Source organism: Oryzias melastigma, linkage group LG11, assembly GCF_002922805.2.
Source record: "Oryzias melastigma strain HK-1 linkage group LG11, ASM292280v2, whole genome shotgun sequence".
NCBI classification, from domain to species: Eukaryota; Metazoa; Chordata; class Actinopteri; order Beloniformes; family Adrianichthyidae; genus Oryzias; species Oryzias melastigma.
The window spans coordinates 15,288,212-15,311,109 of record NC_050522.1 but is presented as its reverse complement, the minus strand read 5'-3'; the positions used below and the strand labels follow the sequence as shown (position 1 = coordinate 15,311,109).

At 41.7% G+C, this 22,898-nt stretch overlaps 1 protein-coding gene across 1 annotated transcript in view; it reads right to left on the bottom strand.

The window, feature by feature from the left end:
• jarid2b (jumonji, AT rich interactive domain 2b) overlaps positions 1-22,898 on the bottom strand; it is a gene marked incomplete at its 3' end in the record, with an annotated part of 101,062 nt that overhangs the window by 6,133 nt on the left and 72,031 nt on the right. Inside the window, 4 exon segments of the mRNA XM_024294410.2 lie at positions 413-1,862; positions 6,759-6,997; positions 11,580-11,798; positions 17,717-17,940. Of these exon segments, the coding sequence (XP_024150178.1) occupies positions 413-1,862; positions 6,759-6,997; positions 11,580-11,798; positions 17,717-17,940 (2,132 nt within the window).

The window sequence follows — 22,898 nt, the reverse complement described above, 5'->3', positions numbered from 1 at the left end:
GGTCGGACTGTCTGTGAAAAGCAACCCCCACCCCTTTTCCCCTCCCCTATGCTGAGAGCTCTCCGTTTTGTTCTTTTTTTTTGCATATTTTTACTAACAAATACAATTCACTATTCTTATACATATTTGACAGATGGATTTACATTTCTGACCAGAAATGATAGGGAGCTCTCTTATTAGGCAGAGCAGGAAGCTTGTGGCCCCGCCCAGCATTTTTATGACAAATACGATTTTCTTCAAATGATATTTTTTCATCTGCTCCTGATTGGCGACAATTTGAATAAAGAAATCTGTTTCATTGTCTTTAAATATGTTCAAAAAGGCCACAAGAACATGTTAAAACAGTGAAAACAAGACTTCCATGGGAGCGGGTCTTTGAACTATTCAGATGACTTTACGTGTTCTTACGTACCGATGACCGGCGGCTCGTCCATGGTAATGCCCTGAGATTTAAGGTGCTTGCGGATGCAAGCCATTCGCTGCACGTTGGGGCCCCAGCGCCGGCCAAGCATGTGGACCCTCTGCACCTGTGTTACAAAACGCATCTCCTCGTTCAGCTTGCACTCCGGCCGCCAGTCCGGCGGCGGCGCCACGCGGCACATGCCCGCCACCTCGGCCTGTTCCCTTACTGCATCCAGGTACACCAGCGGGTCCTGGAACTCCCTTGGGCCTGGCCGGAAGACCGGGGCCTCGCCCAGCGCCGCCCAGCCCTCCGGCTTGCTCCGCTGGCCGTCCCACCCCTTCTCCTGGTCTCGCTCTTTCTGACGGGTCAGGTCCTTCTCGCGCTCCCAGTCCTTGTCGCGGTCGGCGGGCCGCGCGGCTGCTGGTTTCAGCTGGCCCGGGCTGTTGGTGGAAGCAGGGACAGACGGGGAGGAGGACGAGGAGGAGGAAGAAACGGACGTCTGTTGGGGGTCTGAGGTAGTGCTGCCGGAGCAGGGGTTTGGCGAGTGATTCTGTCCTAATGACGGGGAGGAAGAGGAGGAGCTGCGCCCGTGCGACCGGCTCTGCTGCTGCTGTGCTTGTCGTATCAACATCAGCTTGCCGGCTGACGCTCGCTTCGGTCTCTGGTTGAGCGGCTCCGCGTTGGCTGCTGGTGTAGAAGGAGGTGAGGTTTGTTTAGAGGGTGGGGTAACAGGCTGAGTTTGTTTAGGAGGAGGGGCAGTTTCTGCGCCGTGTCCGTTAGAAACTGGAGTGGTGGGGGGGGTTTGCTTGCTCGCCTTCTCTTCATGAACTTTCTTGCTGCTGCTGCGCGTCTCCAGAGGCGGGGAGTGGAGCTTGGCCTTCTTAGGATCCGTGCCGCTGGGTTTGGCTTTCTGCTCGACGGGTCCTGTAGCCACCGAATTGAGCACCACCTCCAGGCGCCGTTTGGAGTTGCGCAGTCCCTCTCGACCCGGGCATTCACTCTGGCTTGGCTGGCAGTGTTTCTGCCGGAGCTCCTTATTAGTCAGCGTGTTGTGCCGCTGCCCGTTCAGCCTGCCGTTGGGCCGGGCGTTGGTAGACGCGTTGTGCAGCCCATTGGACAGTAGCACCTGTTTGCGGGTTTTTGCATTGCTGTGATGGGCTGGTGCTGCTGCTTTTCCTGAGTTGGCCAGCCCGTTGCTGGCTGCTGGCTGGCTGTGCTGATTGTGATTGTTCGCTGAAGATGTTGCCGAGGCGGCGTTGTTATGTTTGTTGCTGCTGCTGAGTTTGGTTTTCTTGCCCAGTTCTTTCAGTTTGGCTTTGGTGTAGGTGACGTGGCCCTTGGACACGGTGGCTGTGTACTTCTTCACAGTTTTGGACGGCAGTCGGATGTCGCGGCTCCGTTTGGAAACGCCAGCAGCTTGTGCCGAGCTCGCCCGCATCAGCCCATTCACTTTCGAAACCTAAAATAAGAAGACAGAAAATGAGAGAAGTTAGATAAATCGAACTAACAATCACATCGTCAATGTGGGAAAGAAAACAGAGGAAGAACAGGCGAGTTCTAAACTCTCATTGGTAAGGTAAAAAATCTGGTTGCTAAGATCAGAAATATTTTAGGAAACTTTTACAAACCAGAACTTTTTTTTTTTAGTACACATGCAAAAGCATCTCACTTCAGCTGTGGAAAAAATACATTTGTTTCCATTTTATTTCTAGTCTGATTCCAAAGGAACTTTTATTTTTGAAAAACCACCAGATTCTCTCCACCACATCTGACTCATTTTTGACACATATCAAATCACTAGGCACGTAGTCAAATCACATGAGGCTGAAGTTGGAGTCTGAATTTTTTAGGAGAACCCGGCTGCAGACATCAACGTCCTGAACCAGAAGTGGAGCCTGCAACCCTAACAGTTGTGGTTTTTCCCGTTTTAAGCTTTCAAAAATGTTTTTGTACAATTCCAGACACGTTTGGAATCGGATACAGTTAGGGCTCATTTCCACTTCCACAGCAAGATCCCACTCCAATTTTAGCTTCCACTTTCACAGTTATCTATAGTTATCTAAATCACATTTTAATGGTTCTTACACAAAATCTAGAGCAGAAATAAAGTGTAAATCATTTCAAAGGATGGAGATAAACTTTATCCTCAAAACTGGAAGCTAAGAAAAACTAAAGGCTGTTCCGAAAAAATATTATCGGTTATGCTCCGTGGCCTGGAAAAGGCTTGAAGACCACTGAGCTAAACATTCAGCAACACAAGTCTCAGATTCAGACAGGAGTTAAGTAAAAAAACAAAATAAAAAGTGAAAAACACCAGTAGGGAATCAATCAAAAAACACAAAATGGAGAAACCGGAAGAGCTCAATGGTTTCCTGAAGGAGATGGCAGAGCAGCCTGGAACAGGATGTTTGGGTCGTTGAAAGGAAAATATTTAAACGAGCTTTAGATGTAGTTTGGTGACACTTTGGTGGAAAGAGATCTCGGGAAGGAAACAGTTATCCCGTCTGCAGAGACAACATTCAAGTCTGTGTCTGCTTTTATTTTGGCGCTCCAACCTCTTATGTTACTAACAAGACAAAGATGATTCCATCTTTACACCATTTCTACAGTCTACTTTTACCACTATCAGAGTTTATTCCATATTTTGTTTAAACATTACCTTTTTACTAACTGGATAGCTTAGAACTCTTTTTGCAAATAAAACTGCAACTTTTAAATTTTCCATGCACACTATGGACACACTTGTGCAGTAGGTAGACTTAAAGCAGAGTTCTTGAAAGATGGGGGACAAAAAAAAAAAAATCAATATTTAGTGTCCATTTATCTGTGTTGCCCTAAAACTATTCTGTTTAGAGAGGCTCAACCCGCACGGACAGAGGGAGGAAGGGAGAGATGGAGTTATCAATCACAGCTGGGGCGCCACAGGAGGGAGGTGACAGCCGGCCCCCATTGACAGGTTCGCCTTTAAAGGGTTGCTGTGCGAGTGTTTGTGCTGTGCGCATTGTGTTGGTTTCAGGTTGCAAGGGGGATGGCACAAAGGCCGCACCATTAAAAGACAAGGGAGGACGTCACCCTCCCTCCGTCAATCACACACACACAAAAAGAAGAAAAGAAATCACCCTTGCTGAGGGGAGAAGAGGGCTAATACGAGAGAAAGAAGTAGAAATTGCAAGTGTGGATGAAATGCATGCAGCAGTAATTGAATTAAAATGTTTTTAAGTAAAAGCTCATAATGTGTTTCACACTTCATAAATATGCATGCACTATTTAAAAAAGGAGGGAATTAATTATCAGTCAGAGAAGAGCTTTTCATGTCCGTTTTGCAGACATTAAATAAATCAGGTTGGCCAAATTCAGCTGTAATGACCACATCCCGCCACAAGAGGGCTCAGAGAGCCAGTTCTCACCAGGAGGGCTGGAAGGGTTATTATGTGGTCTGGTGGAAAAGTGGGGTGACGAGGAGGGTGTGAGACCAAAAGGAGAGAAGGAAAGAATAAAGGAACGAAAGAAGAAAAGAAAGATGAAGAGACTGAGATAATGAATTTGAAGGGAGAGGGAAAAAGAATGAAACACAGGAGTGGATTTTGGCATCACGTGAGTGGGGAAGGGAGATAGGACAAGGAGGTGGGTCTAGATGACATCATCTATTGCTATAGCCCAGCCAGGGCTCGGAAGGTTTTTTTCTTTTTCCCTTCCAACACGCAACATCTGTCAGAGTCTGACCGAAAGGAAGGGGAGAGCGTGACTCCCCGGTCTAAGGGCTGACAAAGAGATAAAGAAAAGTTGCTGCTTCTTTAATTATTTATTTTTTTGGAAAGATATTGTTTAAGATCTGAATTTGTGCCTCTTTGCCATTTTTGAAATGACAACTGAGACAGTATTTTTTTTAAATCCTTGACAATGACAGACTAAAGCTCCAATTTTGTAGTACTTTTATGATGATGGAGGATAAATTAAGCTTAAAATGGCATTTTCTGAGGACTTTTTTAAAATTTAAATTGTAAATCAGGAGCAGACGTTTGAAAAAGATGTAGAAAATCCATCACAATCTTCCAGCTCCACCCAATTCTGATGCATCCACTTGTAGACGACTAGATCGCATAGCTCCAATATTGCTCGCCATTTTAGCTGTACCAGTAATGTTAAGTGGAAGGGTCTGCAAGCCAGTGGAAGAATGTGTAAACGCAGAGCTATCGTCAACAGAAAGGGAAGCGGGGATGCTCCACACCAAAGGCCACGGCAACAAGTCAGAGGTGAATAATTGATAAACTCCTGCCGCTCTACAGAAACTATGTCCAAGAAAATTACACGTTTTTTTTTTTTTTTTTTGGCTAAAAATGGCTTGCCATATTTTCAGCACTATCATATTTTTCAAAGAACAACCATGTGCCTTATAATGGCGAACATCTTAGAAATTGATTAACCAACTTGTAGCAGTATCAGACTATGTTGTTTTTTTTTTTTGTGTCATTAACAAAGTTTAGAGTTGGCGCAGTCACAGTAATGTTTTTTTATATTTTGTGTTGCAAACAATGTTGGATTTAAAGGTATTGCTACTACGCTAACGCTTCTAAAGTGGTTAATGTGTAGCAGCATGTGTAATTACAGTAAATGCAGATAATAAATGTAACTTATTTTTGACTCTTGTCTTGCTTAACATGCCTTATAGTTTGGTTTGCCTTATATATGACATGAGTTTAAAATGCCTCATAATCTGGTGCGTCCTTTAGTGCAGAAAATCCTATTAAAAAGACCACAGAGGTCGCTTTTAAGATAGATTTATAGATGATCAGAGTGGGTCTTTATAGTCCCACTTCAACCAATTTTTTGTTTTTGTAAAATAGTTTCCAGTGATATTATGACTATAAAGTTTTAGATAAAATCAAAAGGCCTTCGTTGTTTTAGGACATTTTTTATGTGGCTGTAGCTCATTAGAAATACAATTCTAGGTTGTGGGTGGGACTGTTGGCTTAGTCCCCTCCCCCCACCTGTTGCTGGGTGCTCTGTTTGCTTGTAGCTTTAAGCTAGCATGAGCAGCACAAAAATAATGAAACAATATTGGATCAATCCAGTCGTACAGTTTTGAGCCAGAGGCCAGCTTGGATGAGGAAAATGAAGGTCTACATGAATCTATCCCAGTACAAGTGCAGTAGAGAACATATAATTTAGCACGCCCAGACAGTAATTGTGTCATTATTCTGAGTATTTTCAAGCATCCAGTTTCTGATCCAGTTTTTATCATAAATTATTTTACAAAAGTCCTCTAATATGAGATAAAATCCTACAAGAACATGTTAAAAACACAAAAAAGACCATTTTCATTGGGTCTTAAAGACTTTCTTTTCAAAATGCACAGTGTCACCACTTTTTGGGTCTCCTGAATAATCCTGAGGATTCCGTTGCAAGTGAACCAAGACGGCAACTTTTAGACGGACAAAAGTTGGTCTGCACTGGACAAAGCCGATCCAACCGGCCGGTTGAAAAAGTCCAAAGAAATGCAAATAGGCGCGACGGTTCCCCTGTAACACGTTACTGCTGCAAACCCCCGTTTGCAAACCGTGTGCGAACACTTAACCTTTTCTTTGGCTGAGTCTGGTTTTTCACTGCTGCTCAAGTGTGTAAACTTGCTTCTGCCGCTGCGAGCGTTGAAAAACATGACATTCTTAGCATGGAAGGAATGTCATTAGGAAAAGCAGTTTTAACAGTTTGCAAACACAAGGTCTGTCCAAAAGAAGAAAATCCAATGAACAAAACTCAAAAAACTTGAGGGAAACTAGTTTGTATTGGCATGACAATCAGCTACTGTGGTCAATCCCTGCACCTTCTATAAACCTGAAGCCATGACAGCTGCAGACCATAACAGCAGGACTAGACATTAGAGGCTGACATGTAACCGAGAATACGGCAAACAAAGAAAGAGGACGACACCCCATAAAGGCACAGGAAAACCCTTTCTTTTCATTGACAAATAAAAAAAGATGTCCGGTTTCTCATTAAAGTCTCCTCTTTTTTGTGTTAGGGTTCCTTGAAACCTGCCGCTGAGAGGGAGGCAGGATCTCACAGCCCCTCGCCAGCACTACTAAATATAGCTGCAGTCGCGGCAGGCCAAAACATAATCATTACTCTCCCAGACACAATGGATGGAGAAGCGAGCAGAGAATGTGGAAGATTATAAAAAGATAGGAGCTGCAAGCGGAAACATGAAACGGTGGCTATGAAAACAAAAGAGAAGCTTCAATTGGAGAAATTGCAAAAGGGAAGTTAGAAAAGGGGATGTAGCCGATGTGTGAATGAAAGAATTTCCAGCTAGATCAGGGTTGTTTTAAATTCGGGGAAACTTCAAACCACGCGTCACCTGCTTCCGTAGCTCTTCAGCTGCTCTTCGCGGTGGAAGTCCGTTAGCCGAGCTGCGAGCGTTGGCCATGGCCTGCAGCTCCCTGGCGTGCTCCCGCGCCTCCGCCCGTTCACTGCGCTCCCTCAGTAGGGGTGGGGGGGGTGGTGGTGGAGGTGGCAGCGGTGGAGCGGGCGCGTCCCTGCCGTGCCCCTTGGGCCTCGGGCTTTCCCTGGTCCCCGCTTTAGTGTGGCTGGGGTACACTGGAAGGAAGGAGCACGAGGAACACGTCAGATCAGGGAGTGTAATCTATGATCAATAGAGGACCCTAACATGCATAGAAACTAATAATGCAGTATTTATGTTTTAGGAGGAAGTATGGAACAATTACAGTATTTCCTCAAATATGATCATAGAAATGATGGGCCTGTTGGATTAAGAGGCATTAACATGAAAAAGTAGAAGCCAGTCTCCATTTAAGACCACACAGGAAGTCGGTGGAAGGAGGAAAAATAAACACTTTTCATTGTTATGTGCATGCTGAACATTAAAACATCGCATTTGTAATGCTTCATTTTACTCTTTGTTTCCATCGCATTTGGTGAAAAATACACTGCATGCACATCTTTCAGAATAAAAGCCTCAATGAAGCCACAAGGTTTCTCCAGTTTGACCCACTTCAGGTTGAGTAACAGCTCGTCAAACTGGTGGTTCGCTTGAAAAGCGGTGTGAACATTTTGGGGAAAAAACATATTGACAGAGAATTTGGGAGGAAAATATTAAGATTAATACACAGGATTTCCAACTGGCTTACATATAAACATACAGGTAAACTGAAACAGGGCCCAAGATTTTGCTTTTTGAGGCAACAAAATGACTTGGAAGCATAAATGATTAATGACAACAAGAAAACAGTCTTGCCTCTTATAAAGGCCTACTCTGAGAAATGTATGTCTTTGAGGAAAAACAGCATTGTTCTTGTTCCATGTAAATGAATAGGTTACAAACATTAAGTAGCTTTAATATTGGGTCTATATTTATCACATGTGTTAAAGGAAGGTATAGAGGCAGGCAGTAGACATCCCTTGAGGAGGAACAACTTGACATTTGTCAGTTTTGCAGTACATAAACAGCCTATGACTTAAGGCTTCAAAGTAAATTAGTCAGTTTTCGTTATGCCACTCACATGGCACCTCCAATAATCAGTAGGGATTTAGTTCATTCACATACAAACCAATCAGCACAGACCCTTCAATATCGTCAGTCTAATCGGAATCCAGAAATTTAGTTCATGTGCAAATTCACAACTAAATTCAGACAAATCCAATTCATTTATAATCCAGATTAATCTAATAATAAACTTCCAGTTTGTTAACACAATTTAAGCCAATTCAATAGCTTCTATTTATACTTTATAAACAAAAACAACAAATTAGAAATCTGCCTCAACTGCCCTCCAGATTAATGTAATCAGTCTTCTTTAACTGAAAACATGCATTCCTAGTTTATAAAAGTTGACCCACTTCAGGCATGAAGATAAATAGTTCAAACCCCCAATTCTGGGTAAGAAAACCGAAAGGAAAAACTCCCTTTTAACAGCGGAGGCAGACTGAGACCAGCCAGCTGCCTCAACCCGGTGAGCGGCCAGCGGTCACGACAGACACCTACACAAATAAAAGCATGGCCTAGGCATAGGACCTGCTATGGGGAAGAAAACAGAGACACAAAGTCAGTCACAGCGATATCAGCATTTCAACAGAACCAATGTCAACTGTGTAAACCTTGGAGCATTATGGGCGGTCCCCAAGTAACCCACACCTCTAGTAACCATGTGACCTGAAAACATGTCTAAGGATAAGGAGATTTAGCCCCAACCAGAAGCTGGGTTAGTGAGGAAAGTTTGTGACTCCTGAACACAAGCGGAAAGGTGGAAGGACAGCCAAGCCAAAGCCTCTGTTTACCAAACAAGGACTTATCCCAGGTACAAATAATGTTCCTGACAGCAGTACAGAACACCAAGGTGAGGGAACCCAGAGTAACTACACTCTTGGATACTGACATTTGGAGAAATTTAAGCCAAAAAAATCAAAACAGGGATAAAAAAATTAAAAAATCCACGAAACAGGGAGATTGCAAAAAGTGAATCCTGTTGTAGTGAGGAGATCCCTACACTCAGGTCTGTCTTTGTGTTTAATCAAACATTTTATTACTATCCAGATAAACATCCATAAGAAAATTCTTCTTTAGTTCTCTTAACACCAATGACATTTCAAGTCACTGCTAAAGGCTGTAATGTATCACCATTAGCAAATTCTAGTAAAACACCTCTCATCAACTTATTCAAACTGCGTAGGTTTTTTTGTTTTGTTACAGACTACCAATACTTTTTCAGACTTTGATGATAAATTACTGCCAAATTTAAAGTTTTCCTGCCTCTGCATTATTAATATCTAAAGTATCAAACAGGCTTCAATTCAAAAATGCAACAAACAGAAGCTGAACGTCTGCAATGGTAAGCAAGCAGGAGATCAATGCCACATTCACACCGGGCGTGTTCATGTGACCACTTGCAGTTCATCACAAAAACTCAGACAACTCAAGACGCTTGTATGAAACTTTTGCGTCCAAAGGAGGTCCGGGAGAGGAGATACACCACCGCGAGTTGTTATGTATTCACAAATGTCTCCGATCGCTATTCCCCACAAATAAGGGCAGAATATTGTACCGGAATAGAGCTGTCAAAGAAAAGGCCTGGAGTAAGATTCTAGAGACCGCTTCAACATTTTGGACCAAGCCTCTTCCAAATGTGAGTGCTAGTATAGCGGCAGTGAGGCGTGTTCAAGAGTGCCTGTTTTTGGACACACGTCACATGCCCGATGTGTATGTAAGCTTTAGCGAGAACAGCCATGCTGCTGATTTAGAACCCCTTTGACACAAAGGCAGAAGAGAAATCAGACCTAAGCAGTCAAATTCAGGAACACGAGCAGAGCAAGTTTAAGTCAGAGTGAACTGTACCACCATAGGAAGAATTAGGGATTTTGTGGTTCAGGAAGAAGAATGAATGTATTAAGACATACAGGTTAAAAAGTATGGGGCAGAAATAGGCCAGATTACAGGTCTGCATTATCCCAGACAGTGTCTTTTATAAACGGAAATAAATTCTTGAGAAGCCAAAATAACGACTACTTCAGAAAAGTAGTCTCACACTGGTAAAACTAAAGATAAATGATGATTGAGACTATCCTGAGGCCGACACGAGGCTACACAGAATGGGTTTTAACCTTTGGGGACCAAACCACAACGACCAAGTGGAAAACCTGGAATGGAAAGAGATCTGTGCAAACATTGGAGAGACAAGCTTTTAGCAAACATGGAAACCTCAATCAGTAAAATATGCATAATTTAAAGGTGCACATAAACACACCTTTCTACTGCTTTTCAATAAACCTGTTCAAAATGGGCTTAGACTGCAGCAGACCCTGGAGATGATATTAAGTGACTCCAACAGGAGTGAGAGGAATTAACACACACATTCAATGAGGCTCTTTTAAGACTTAATGAGACCCAATTTAAAACCTAGCAGGGTCTAAACACACAGCCTCTCCAGTACTCCTTAAATGTTTAGTGTGTACATGAATATTCTGAGGTACTATTTTGTACATGTGTGTGCTTTTTACACTGCACGTGTGTGTCCACTTGTGCCCATCTGTGCAGCTCCTGGCTGGATGAAAAATAAAATCCTGACATTTTCCGAAGTGAGCAAAGCAAGAAAGCCAGCCCAATAAAAGCTGTTTAATTTAGCTGTGTCAACATGGCAGGCGTCCAGGAGCGAAATAGAAGCGCGGTGGAGGGCGCGCTGGTGACTGGCCTACAATGTAAGGTCTTTCCTGTCCTGCTATTCCCTCCATTAAAAGGAGTCAACTCCTTTTTTTTCAATTTTTCCCTGTCCTCTATTCACCCCGTCAGTCATCAGAGCCCGTATAACCCACGCTCCTGTTAAAGTCGCATATAAATCACACTTACATCGTGAACGCACCGAGGTGCGAGCACGCTTTTTGGACGCGTCTGTGCCTGATTTCCAGGATACTGTCAGCTCTAGAGCTCACTTTTTTCTTTTCTTCTGTCTTCATCTCTATGATCCCTAAGAAACTATATCTGTTTGTTTCCCTCTTTATCTATTTATTCAGCATATCGCAGCAAAGGCTTCGCAAACAGTGTTTGGGAAGGAGATAAGAAAGGAGAACAAACCGTTCTCATGCATCCAACAAGCCAAGACTCGTTCAAACAGGTTTTACAGCAAAAAAGTTGACATTCCTTGAAATATTTCAACCTCTTTGAATACAAATTTGAATATATTAGTATGTGGAAACACTTTTTTAAGTGTTGTATTTACATACTCTAATACGTGGTGGTAGTGCATTACATATAAAAAAGAGGATCTGACCTCTTGACTGAAAGGCTTATAAAAAGATTTCTTGAGGTTTTGCTTCTCATTGTCCCTCTCGTATTCCTCGAACAAGCATGTTTGTCAGAATGTGGCCCTAGGGGTGAACATATGTTGCGCTTGTGTTGCATGTGTGTGTCTAGGGCCCAGGACAGCTGTTGCACTGTGTGCATAAACACCTTGTTAGGGCTTAGTAAGCGAAGTGTTAATTGGGGTGGCAAAGAGTTGCTGCGCTGCCCTAAATTCCCATGGGGCTTTGTTCTTCTCTGCTGAAGATGAAGCCCAAACTTCGACCGAATCTCCTTGAGTTTTAGTTTTGTGTTAAATTCTTTAAGTCTCTCATCCTCCTCCAAGATTGTGATCAAAAAGTGGCATGCTTTGTCCCAAATCCTTGTGCTTACCATGCCCATTGACTGGCTGCTTGGCAGGGAGCTTGCCCTTGCGGGGCGTGGAGTGGCAGGAAGCGGCGGCTGGGGTCTGGCTGCTGCTTCCGGCGCCGTGAGAGTGGACGCCTCCTCCATTCCGCACCTCGTTTTCCTCCTCCTCTTCGTCCTCCTCCAGGTCCTCCTCCTCCTGGGAGCTTCCAAAGTAGGCCATGTTACTGGGCAAGGCAGGAGAACCTGAGGGCAGAGAAAAGGAAGACAAAGGGAGAGAAAGAGGACAAAAAGATTATATTTGCTTCGTCTAATCTCATAAGCCACAAATGAATCAACATAAACTGTGGACGGTGACTACAGCAGTCACCAAGCCTGAGAGGTATATTGATTGTGCTTTCATATCAGTGTCAGCAACCAATTCAGGAAATGCCAAAAATGAGGCTCACAGAGAAATAGGACTGTATGTGTGGAGGTGTACTTCGGTGTTTAAGGTTATTCTGGCGTGATTGCAATTGTCTAATTAATGAGAAATCGAGGCAATATCCAACATTCATACAGGGTTAATTAAATCTGCGAACACACTTTCATGAACTTGTGAAGCTTTTATCGCCAAATTGATTGTAAAGCATCAGCATCCACTTTTCTTTTATTACCCTTTTAGGGGCTGCAGTGTTTAAGGGGTATTAATGTGAGGAAATGAAGAATTATAATGTAATTAAATAAAATAATGCAAAACATTTCAGTGAGAGAAAAACTGGATTGTTTTCTATTCAATATTTTTTATGCACATATTGATGTCTTTGAGTCCTTCTCTGCTATTTTTTACTTAAGAGGTGTCAGTGATGGATGACATAAAGAATGCCTCAGAAGTAGCATTAAAAACTAAAGGAGCCTTGTGTCTAAAATAACAAACAACTGCTTGAGCTGGAATTTATTCAAGACAGGACATAATTGGAAGATATACAGTATTCTGTATCTAAAATGAAAGTTTTTTTCTGATCACCGCTAGCTACGTGGAGAAATGTGTTAGTGTTGGTGTGAGACTGGGGGCGGAGCTGTCAGCAGTATCTTCTTGGAGGGGGCGGTTCACATCGTGCTGATGCCAGCACGATACCACCTGCTTGTTTTTGCAGGTATAGGAGGGGCTGCTGCAGATAGCGCAGGTTTTTAGTGGATTACTCTTAAATGCATGAGTGGATCAAAATACCGCTTTGGGGTTCTTCATAGAGAAGAGTGAACAGTATAATCTACTTAAAACCTCAAAAAGTAGAATTTTCATGGTGTGGCCCCTTTAAAAAGTTCATAAAGTTCATATTCTGCACAAACGCCTCTGTTTTAAAAAAATTGCAAACTTTTTTCTGCTTTTAGGCTAAAAAAGCTCTGAGTTGAACAGACATATGGAAGTCTATTGTTTCTGTTATAGGACACCAGTCTGTCTCCAAGCTGATAGAGTTGTCATTGTTTCTTGAAATCAGCTTTTCCATGCAGGCTGTAGACGATTACAGAATCTGTGGTTGAACACCTTTAACAACAGAAACTTCGGTCGGTTTTCTGGCAATTAACCCTTAAATTGGACTTTAAAAGTTGTAGCACACACCAACGAAAACAGAGGGACGCAACCTAATGACTAACAGAAGCGCACACAACTAACACAAAGCACAGGAACTGCATTCATCCTGGCCGATTCCCACTCTGACCGAAAACAAATATACCTAAACGACATGGTGGAATTAGCTTCTAATAACTGCTTTCATTAACTAAATGAGGTAATTTACTGCCCGAGCTGAGGTCAGGAGGCTAAGGGCAACAGACCGCAGGGCAACTTGGGGTCAGAAAAGGGGACGTTTAAAGATAAATGTATAAAAAAATAAATAACAACCAGAGAAAATAAGTTCAATATTTATGTGAGCCACTTGGTTAAAACCTGAGACAGAAATAGAATAATTGCAGTTATTAAAGAGAAAGACAAAAGCCAGACAAAAAGGAGAACCGTCTAAGAAAGGCAAACACAGAAGTCTGCCTTAAATTGTAGAGACAAAAAAAAGAGGATTAAGAAATGTAAATGTCCACCGACTATCGATGATGTCATCAAATTCTGGAATCTGAAGACACTGGCTATTCCCATATTCCCAAACTACAAAAACTATAAAGTATACAGTGCTTTTGATTTTAGAAGCAATTTGCTCAAAACTTTTTTTTTTTAAACAGCAGATATGACATAAACGATTTTATGAAGTAAAAACCCCAAAAATACGAGCATTTTACTAACATTATTTATAAATCCACTGCATTCTGATGATGAAAATGTGGATGGTTTAAAAAAATAAATAAAATTTATACTTTTTTTTTCCACCAAAATTGTTCAAGCGCAATGCATTAACCATATTCCGCCATCTAGTGAGCATCTGAGACTTCTGGGACATTTTTAGGTACGGACAACTCTACAAAATGGCAAACAGGCGATACAGAGCACTAAGTAGTGGGAAATGAAGGTACTTGGACACAATCACTATTTTTTCCAGATCTTTCGAGAGAAGCTTTAAGTTTGAGGAAGCAATTCAGATTCAGCTATTCATTTATCTGTGGAGGAAAGCAGATTCCTCCTCCAACATCTCAACTTCAGCTTTTTGTTCCGCCTCATTCCAGCCAGACAAATCATAATTAGTTTGAAAGAGTCTATTAGGATTGTCTTCTTCTTTTTTTTTTTTTTAAACAGGAATGTTGGGTGAAAAGGCGTAATTATAAATCCTTTCAGTTTGTAGGAAACCTTTCTTTTGTCTCCTTAACAGGAACAGAAACAATGAGGACAATTCCAGCAGTCAATCAGGAGGGTTTCACTGCCATAACGTCACGACGGCTTACAGCCACACAGATGTGAGGAAACAGAGATGCCTTCAGTGTCTGTGGAAGATCTTCGAAGAGAGAAGGAAAAATGAGGATAACACATGCACATAAGCCTGGGCGATATAACGATAAAGATAGAGGAACGAGTCTATCGCGGCAGACTTTTATATTAAAAGGGTCCAAAACTGACACTCGTCGGTTTTTTGTTGAGCCACAGAGGCTTTTAAATTTGACAAATACAGTTATTTGGTTTTATATCATGATATATATTGTCATCGTCAATTATGGAAAAACCTATATTGGGATATAAAAAATTCCATATCGCCTAGCCCGGCATGCAAGAATAAAAAGTTTACTTTAAGGAAAACACAGTTTATGTTTTTGCTTTGAGAAAGCATCACAGTACTCATGAAAAAGAAAAAATAACCTACAATTGTCCGAAACATGGATTTTGCACCCAAAAATAATTAAATAAATAAAGGAAATCGTCAGCCGTGCACTTAAAAGTGTCTCTTTTCTCTGGATGGAATGGGGTTCCCAAAGTTGTATAGAACTTCAAACTTTTTCTAAGATGTTTAAGAACCTTCTTTAATACTTTCCATATTTGTGTTGAGCGTTTAATCACATCACAGCAATCAGCTGTCATGGTTCACTGGGTCAGAGCTGTTACATAAGCACAGCTGAAGGCATGACCTCGCTGAACCTGGGAGGCAACGCTCAGGGTTTGCTTAGAGCACGACAGAACAGAGAGACAAAGAAATGGATTTCGGGGAAATCTCAAGCATGACTCTATAAATTTAATCTAAAAATAAAAAATGCTCAGAGTTAAGGCTGTATAAAAGCTGTTTCCCTCCTTAAGTGACATCATTGCTCTCATCTCTTGGCGCCCCCGCCCCGCTCGTGCTGCACTAACTCTTCCTCTGTTTAACCAGAGGCCGAAAGGGCCAGAGGCAGACTGTCTGGCTGCAACCCAAATGGCTTTCTCTATGGATATAAACAGGCCGACCATGGCTCTGGACCACACATAAACACCATCTTGAGAGTGCAGGCCGGGACTCAGCTCGCCAGCTTGTGTGCGTTAGCCACCAAACGACGACTGACAGCAAGAGAACCAATTCAGATAAAGTTCAGACGGTCCAGTTTAACTCACGTTGCATCAGATGAATACCTTCATTGGCACCAAATGGTCACGAGTGATAAAAGTGATTTGAATGTGCGGTTGCCCTGTAAAACATGCCTTCCTTCATGTTTCAGCAGCTTTTATGTGGCCGTCAGAATGGGTGATCGATGGAGGCCTTTGGGGTGGATGTGTTTTGTTTACCAGATAAGATAAGCAAACACTGCCGTTGATTGAGTCGAGAGTGTTTACATTTTCAATGTTTGACATGAGACGAAGCCCAGAAATGGCCAGTGGGGGTCCAGGGTCAAAAAGGTCACATGCTTAACTTTATATTTCAACTGAAATAAATTAGGTCAACTTTGAAGGCATACACCGATCACCTTTTGATCTATCGTAAAAGCGTTACAAGTGTTTTTGTATTTTTTAAATCATGATATAGGCAAAATCAAAAAACTTGTCTCGATTTCTAGTACCTAGTTTCTGCAGAGCGGCAGGAGTTGATTAAAAATTTCTGTTGACGGAGAGCACCACCGCCTCCCCTTCACCCATAAATGAGTGATCTATAGACGGCAAGTAAAATTTTTAGCTATCTAATTATATAGTTTTTAACCAGATGCCAGCTAAGACAAGGATAATAAAGACATACATGGATCTAGTTGGAGCAGGGAGCTTGTGGCCCACCCTGTGTATTATTTACGTAATTTATGCATCTTTTTCAAACTGCATTTTTTTGTCTATCGATTTAAAACAATTGGAATGAAAGAAATTAAGATTTGACTGAAGAGACCGCTCAGTGGAAACAAGGCTAAGGAGTCTACAAAAATTAACAAAGTTCCTCCTGGATGCTGAGGAGGAATGAAGGGCGTGCACACACAGCAGATAAGCGCACGACCTCAGCAGTTAACACAAACATTAAATCACACCCATAAAGGAGCGCACACACTTTGGCTGACTCGACTTTCAACGCTCTGCTGACATTCTCCCTCATATCCTCTCTGGGTGGGGGTCTCCTGCATTATCAGAAAACGTCGACCTTGAATGGACCACACACGCCTCTCTATGAACTATGAAGGCCTTCCAAGCTGAGTAGAGCAGGTTGAAAACAACTAATTCCAATTAAATCTGTAAAGAGAATACGCTGAAATACAAATCTTTATCTGCAAAGATCAGAGATGAAATAATTAGCCTGTGGTGACACAGCGGTCAATCACGGTCTGCACACTAAAGACTTTCTATAAGTAACCTCAAATCAAGCCTCCTTCAATGAGCCCTCTGAGGTTCCAATGACTTCCTTTAATGGGGGATATTCCCGATAGAATAGCAACTTATAGGCATGACGTCTCCGCAGACACAAACTTAAATTGGTTTCTCCGCCGTTTGAAGCCAACTTTAGAAGTTGGGCAGAGGTTAATCATTTTAACAGTAAATTATTGCAGCAAGGCGGTTCCTTTCTGTGAGCAAACTGCCAGAGACGAGAATCTCGCGTCCTTGCTTGGAGCTTTAAACCCTGTGACCATACCTATCTAAATATGATGCAATGACGCTTAATTCGGCTGCTATAAAGCAGCACTTCCTGAAGAGAAGGGAAGCTTTACATCAAACTTCGACCTTTATCTCTTTTATTGGAGATTTTGCGCAACAAAAATCTGCTATAAAACTATAATAAAAAGCCACATTTTATAGGAGACTGGTTTAAGCCAGTCTGTTAAGCAAAGATGAATACATAAAGTGACTTGAAACATCTAAATCTGCCGCTTTAATTTATTTGAAACCCAAAAAAAAGCAGCAGCTAATTGCCTCGCATTGCTTTTGCAGTTGAGTTGACATCCAATGTGTTTCAGAGCGTCAATGAACCTGTGTAGAGTTAGGGGAGGGTGTGTCATTGTGTGTGTGCACAAACAGCTGCTGTAGTAGATGGTGACAGGCAGGGTGTTAAGGAGACAGACAGTTGTTGAACAGTAGGCGGGGGGAGATGTGCAAGCTGATGAAATGCAGGATAATCCTAGCCTTAGGCGAGTGAACAGTTAGTGGCAGTACATGGATTTGTGTGTGTGTGTGTGTTTAGGTTGTTACGGCAAACAATCAGAGTCAGAAAATCAAAACAACTTTCTGAAATTGTTCATTTATCAATTACCAACATCCATGCAGCTGGTAATAAACGCTGACGTGCCGTTTTGTGTCCTTATCGCCGACTTACCTCGGAGGCAGAGGAAGGTGAGGAAGTCCTCCGTCTTAGGCTTGCGTCTGGACAGGTCCTGAATGGAGGACGACAGGGATGAGGACGACAGCGATGACAGGGAAGAGGATGACCCGGTGGCCAGGCTGCCGTTCAAGCCGTTGGGGTCGGCCACTTTGACAGGTGTAGTGCTGGGTGAGTTGGGCTGCGACTGGGCGAACTTCCTCTGAGCCTGAAGCCGAGGCCTGAAGGGGAAGAAAACACGTTTTTGGGTCAAACAGCCTCATTCGGCACTGTGTCAAACGGCATTGTGGGATGCAAAAGACTCATTTTTACAGATCAGCCATTTTTTTTTCTTTTCTTTTTTAATACTGGCCCGGGAGCTATTATCTTGCTGCAGAGTGCTTTTCTTACATCTGCCCTGGAGTGAGGATTTAGAGTGCATGGGTGTGCAAACACAGACATTTATTCGCATGTACATAAATACAAAAGAACAATGTTGTCCTTTCATGAAAGTCCTCGTACAATCATCTTTAGATCTATTGTAACAGCCAAAATCCAAAAACCTGTGCTGTTTTGTAGGACATAGTTTCTGCAGAGAGGCAGTAGTTCATCTCTGAGTTGTTGGCATGAAGTAAATCTGCACCACTTCCCATCATTCATTTGATTTCATGTTTTCCCTACACATTCTCACTCCCAACTTGCCACACATATTGAGGTTTGGTTGAGGACCCTTCTGTGTCACTTTTTGACATTTTGGGTGTCCCCAACTCGTTGTTTTTTGACGTGCTGGCTGTTCATCAAATCAAGGGTCTACAACCCGTTAAGGACCAGTCCACGCGAGGTACTGCATCTGGCGCCATGTCCAGTACCGCATACTGAGGGTTGGAGACCTTTGATTTGATGAACACCCAGGACGACAAAAAAAAGAAAAAAAAAAACGAGTTGAGGACACCCAAAATGTACCACGTGCAGTAATAACCTGGTAATGTTACTCAAACCCTAACTTGGAACTGGACCCAAACCGGTACCAGATGCAAACCCGTACTGGGTTAGGGTACCAGTCGGTTCTGGGTTGGGGTAGTGGTGTGTTCTGCGTCCCGGCCCTGAGGTTTGTGTCCCATGATTTAATGGGAACAGCCAGCACTTCAAAAAATCGACGAGTTAGGGACACCCGAAACGTCAAAAAGTGAAGTGGAGGTGTCCTTAACCAGACGTCAATATCCGATGAGTTGGGAGTGAAGATGTGTTGGTTTTCCCTCTAGCTTACAGGCTGTCACAACCCAAGCTAACATTACAGGCGTGTGGTGGCTGCCACCATCACAGGACCATTAGGGCAGTAAATGCATAACACCACTCCATATTTATCTTGATATTGTTGTTTAAGTTTATTAATATATGTTTTTTTGAGTTGCTGGCCCCAGAAGACCACAGTGCTTGCCGTTGATGCCGCCATCTGCTGGATGAATGAAGTCAGGCCTGACGAACCCAACATGAACACTTGGCAGTCAGTTTTTGATACGTTTTTGCATTCTTTCCTGCTTTTTGGCTGCTTGGTCCACCACACGGTGCAGTAAACCAATATTTCTGCTATCCAGTTGTACAGTTTGGAGCCAGATTCCAGCTTGGGCGAGCAAAGCAAAGACATACATGGATGGAGTCTTCTACAAGTGGATCCATAAGGAGTAAAGCAGGGCGCTTGTGGCCACGCCCAGTGTATTTTAGTCTTAATCGGGACCTTAGTCTGATCCTGATTCATAACAATATGAATAAAAAAATACTCGCAAATGCTGTTTTGGACTAAATTTCCTTTTCATATGTCCTTCATCTTCAGAAAATGCCACAAGAACACATTTAAAACACCAAAAACACACTTTTCATTGGAGAGGGCCTTTTGGCTCGGATCTTCATGTCTGTCTTTCATTTCGTCCTCTTTCGTCTCATGTTACACACTTTCAACTTCCACCTTGTACTAGCTCTTTTTTTTAAATTTTCCCTTCTTTTTTGCATTCCTGTATAGGAGCAAATTAAAATAAAAAAGGACATGCTTAGAAGAAAGAGATGGACTTAGCTTTATAGATAACACACCTGGGTGTCTACTGTCAACACACACAAATCCACAAGCATCACGGCCCACACGAACCGGAGAGTGGCCTCAATTGATTAGTGCTGCTCTGTGTCAGTGAGAACATAAGCTACGCGATAAACGTCCAGGAGTAGTGATAGAAGCAATGCGATATCCTAGTATTATTTGTCAATTTGCTCTGGACCAGACTGAGGAAAAGGATAGAAATGGGATCATGTCTGAAGAACACCCACAATGCATTCTGCGCAGCCACTGAGAGGCGCACAGCTCCAATTACACTCCAATCAAAGAGCAGCGCCGAGTCAAAACGTGTCAATTTCCTGCCCTGACGTACACTCGATATGGGAGAAATTGAGGAATGATTGCTCAGACGTTACCCGGGCTCTCCACGTGAAGGCAAAGAGCCGAGAACTATTGTTTGTCGCTCAAAAGGAGTAAACAACACCAATGGAGAAATTCATGAGATAAATTCATTTAAATTAAAAAGTAATCTGCAATTACAATAAACTTTTCAATCATGCAGACAGAAGTTTGAATTATACACATGAATAGTTGCTCAGTGTAAGCTAGTAAAAAAAGAATGCATCAATAATAACAACAGATGTGGCTTTGCACACATCTATGATTTTTAATTATAAAACAACACAAAAAGAATGAAAAGCAAAGGCAAAAAAAAAAAATACAAGTGAAGTAAGAGCCCGCCCCCTTGGCATTCCAAACAGGAAGTATGTGCTGGTTCCAAGAATCCAGAATCCCATATACTTCTATAGAGAAATTAATAGCTATTAATCTGTCATACGGATTAGTCTAAAATGATTCTTGCTCTGATACCATTTTTAAACATGCTCTTGGTAATCCCAATTTATTTTTCATTATGTTTTTTTTCTTTATTGCAAGTTATTTAAGTTATTACAACATCTTCAAAAAAAAGGTTTAAGTTGTAAATTTAATAGCTTAATTTTCTAAATGTATGACTTTAGAGGCACCTAAAAAAAGTAATATTATGGGATTAGCAACGTTCCTGCATTTCCAGTAATTTCTTCCTCCAGAGAAGAGAAGATCTCCTCCAAGTCTGTGTAATGTTATCGCCTGAAGAGGCCCAGTTTTTGGCATATTCTTTTCAATTTTCTTATGCTAATAATAATTTGATTTCAAGTCACTAGAAGGCTGAGAAGCTCTTTGTTTTTGAAACCTATCCAGAAATAAAGCTTCACAAAATGCTATACGTCTTTCATCTAGCTCCAACATGGTGGCATCTGTATTGTAAAAAAATGGAGACTGAATTCACTTCATTTTGTTGGAACCAAAATTGATTCAATTTCTATTGGTGATGTCATACTCACTCAGTCCAGTTCTTTTATGCAATCAATAGTTTGGACGAAAAACAAACTTAAAGCAGAAATAAGAGTGGAAAAAAGGAAAATCCTGGGGGAAAAACAACAAACTAAAGACTAGCTGATCATCAGAATCAGAATCAGAATCAGAATCAGCTTTATTGGCCAAGTATAGAATATATACAAGGAATTTGGTTCCAGTGACCTGTGCTCCTATGTAGAAAAGATAAAAGATAAAAAAATAATAATATAAAAAGATAAAATAGAAATATTAGTATATATATATATATATACACGTGTATATATACACATCTGAAAAAATAACAAGGGGGGATAAAGATATATACAACAGTGTCCGGTTAAAACTGATCAAAGAGGGAAAACCAACACTGATCCAAACTGATCAACTGATCTTCTTCATAGAAGTATGAAGAAGAACTATAATGGAGATGATGTTCAAAAGAGGGAATTGAAAGACAAGGAGTTTGCATAAATGAGTGGGAAAAAAATACAAAACACACAGCAATGATTTTACAAAGCTAAACCCTTATAATCCATTTTTTTCTATACGACTATTGCAGAACAAGGACTCGGCTCTTTATACAATCCTGTTTAGAGGCAGGTAACATTTGTGCTCCATTATAAAATGACATGGATTTAGCAGCTTAAAGAGAGGGAATAAAGGGATTAAAGAAGATCGACATGGAAACACATAAAGCCAACATAATAAAGTTAACAGTTTACTGAATCTTGATTAGACAGTTATCAGAATGCAGCTGTTATCAGCAGTTTTCTTTAAATAAATACTGAACAGTGTTTTCCTACATTTTTGCACAAACTTTTTTCCCTAAACAAAAACATTACAAAAATGTAATAACAAAAACGTGGTTCACTGATGGGGTGATAACTAAGGAATTTAGATGTTAACACAAAATATCTCAAACAAAATGACTCTGATAAGTATTTTATTTTGAAAGGGGACGGCTCTTCTTCAGAAACCTTGCTTGTACGAGTAAAACAGGTCTAAAATGATAGTTATCATAAACGTTGATGCAACAACAGTCATAGCAACGATTATTTCCCAACTTCCACTCATTATCTTTGGAATCATGGAAAGTTCGGCCAATAAATCTGACGTTGAGAGAACATACAATGAAGAGTGCGAGGTTAAAGGGCAAACGTAGAGAAACCAGCATGGGAACAATTTGCATCGACATAGCTGTTTTGTATTTACTGGCACCGGATGAAGGGCTGAGTGGTAACATGATGCCTCTGGACTGAGCGCTCAGTGTGCCCAGAGGTGATCCGTCTGTGTGAGAAAACATGTGGAAGTGGAGATTCAAGCTGTTTCCAGGCATGTCGGGCTGTGGAGTAGTCACTGGCGTGATCACAAGCTGGGAAGGCTGATGCGGGTTACACTAGAGCCAGAAGTCTAGAAGTAAATAGTAAGTGATATCTATTGATCCCCGTGTGTTACGTTACACTCCTCTGTCAGCATCAGAGCACTGAATCATTGACAATATTATAACAAAAGCAAAAAAAGGATTACGTGATGACTTGCTAAGACAACATTTTTTTATGGCTGTATCCTAACGTCTTTAAAAGATTTTTCCATGGAAACCTTAAAGTTGACGAGCCTTCCTTCACAGTAAAAGTATCCGCACTGCAGAGACATATTTCATCCAGACATTATGAAACAGTCGGATCATCTCTGATCTTTGCAGGTTGAATACATAATAAACCCGACAGAGTAGGCCGCTTTTTTTTTTTTTTTTTTTTTTTT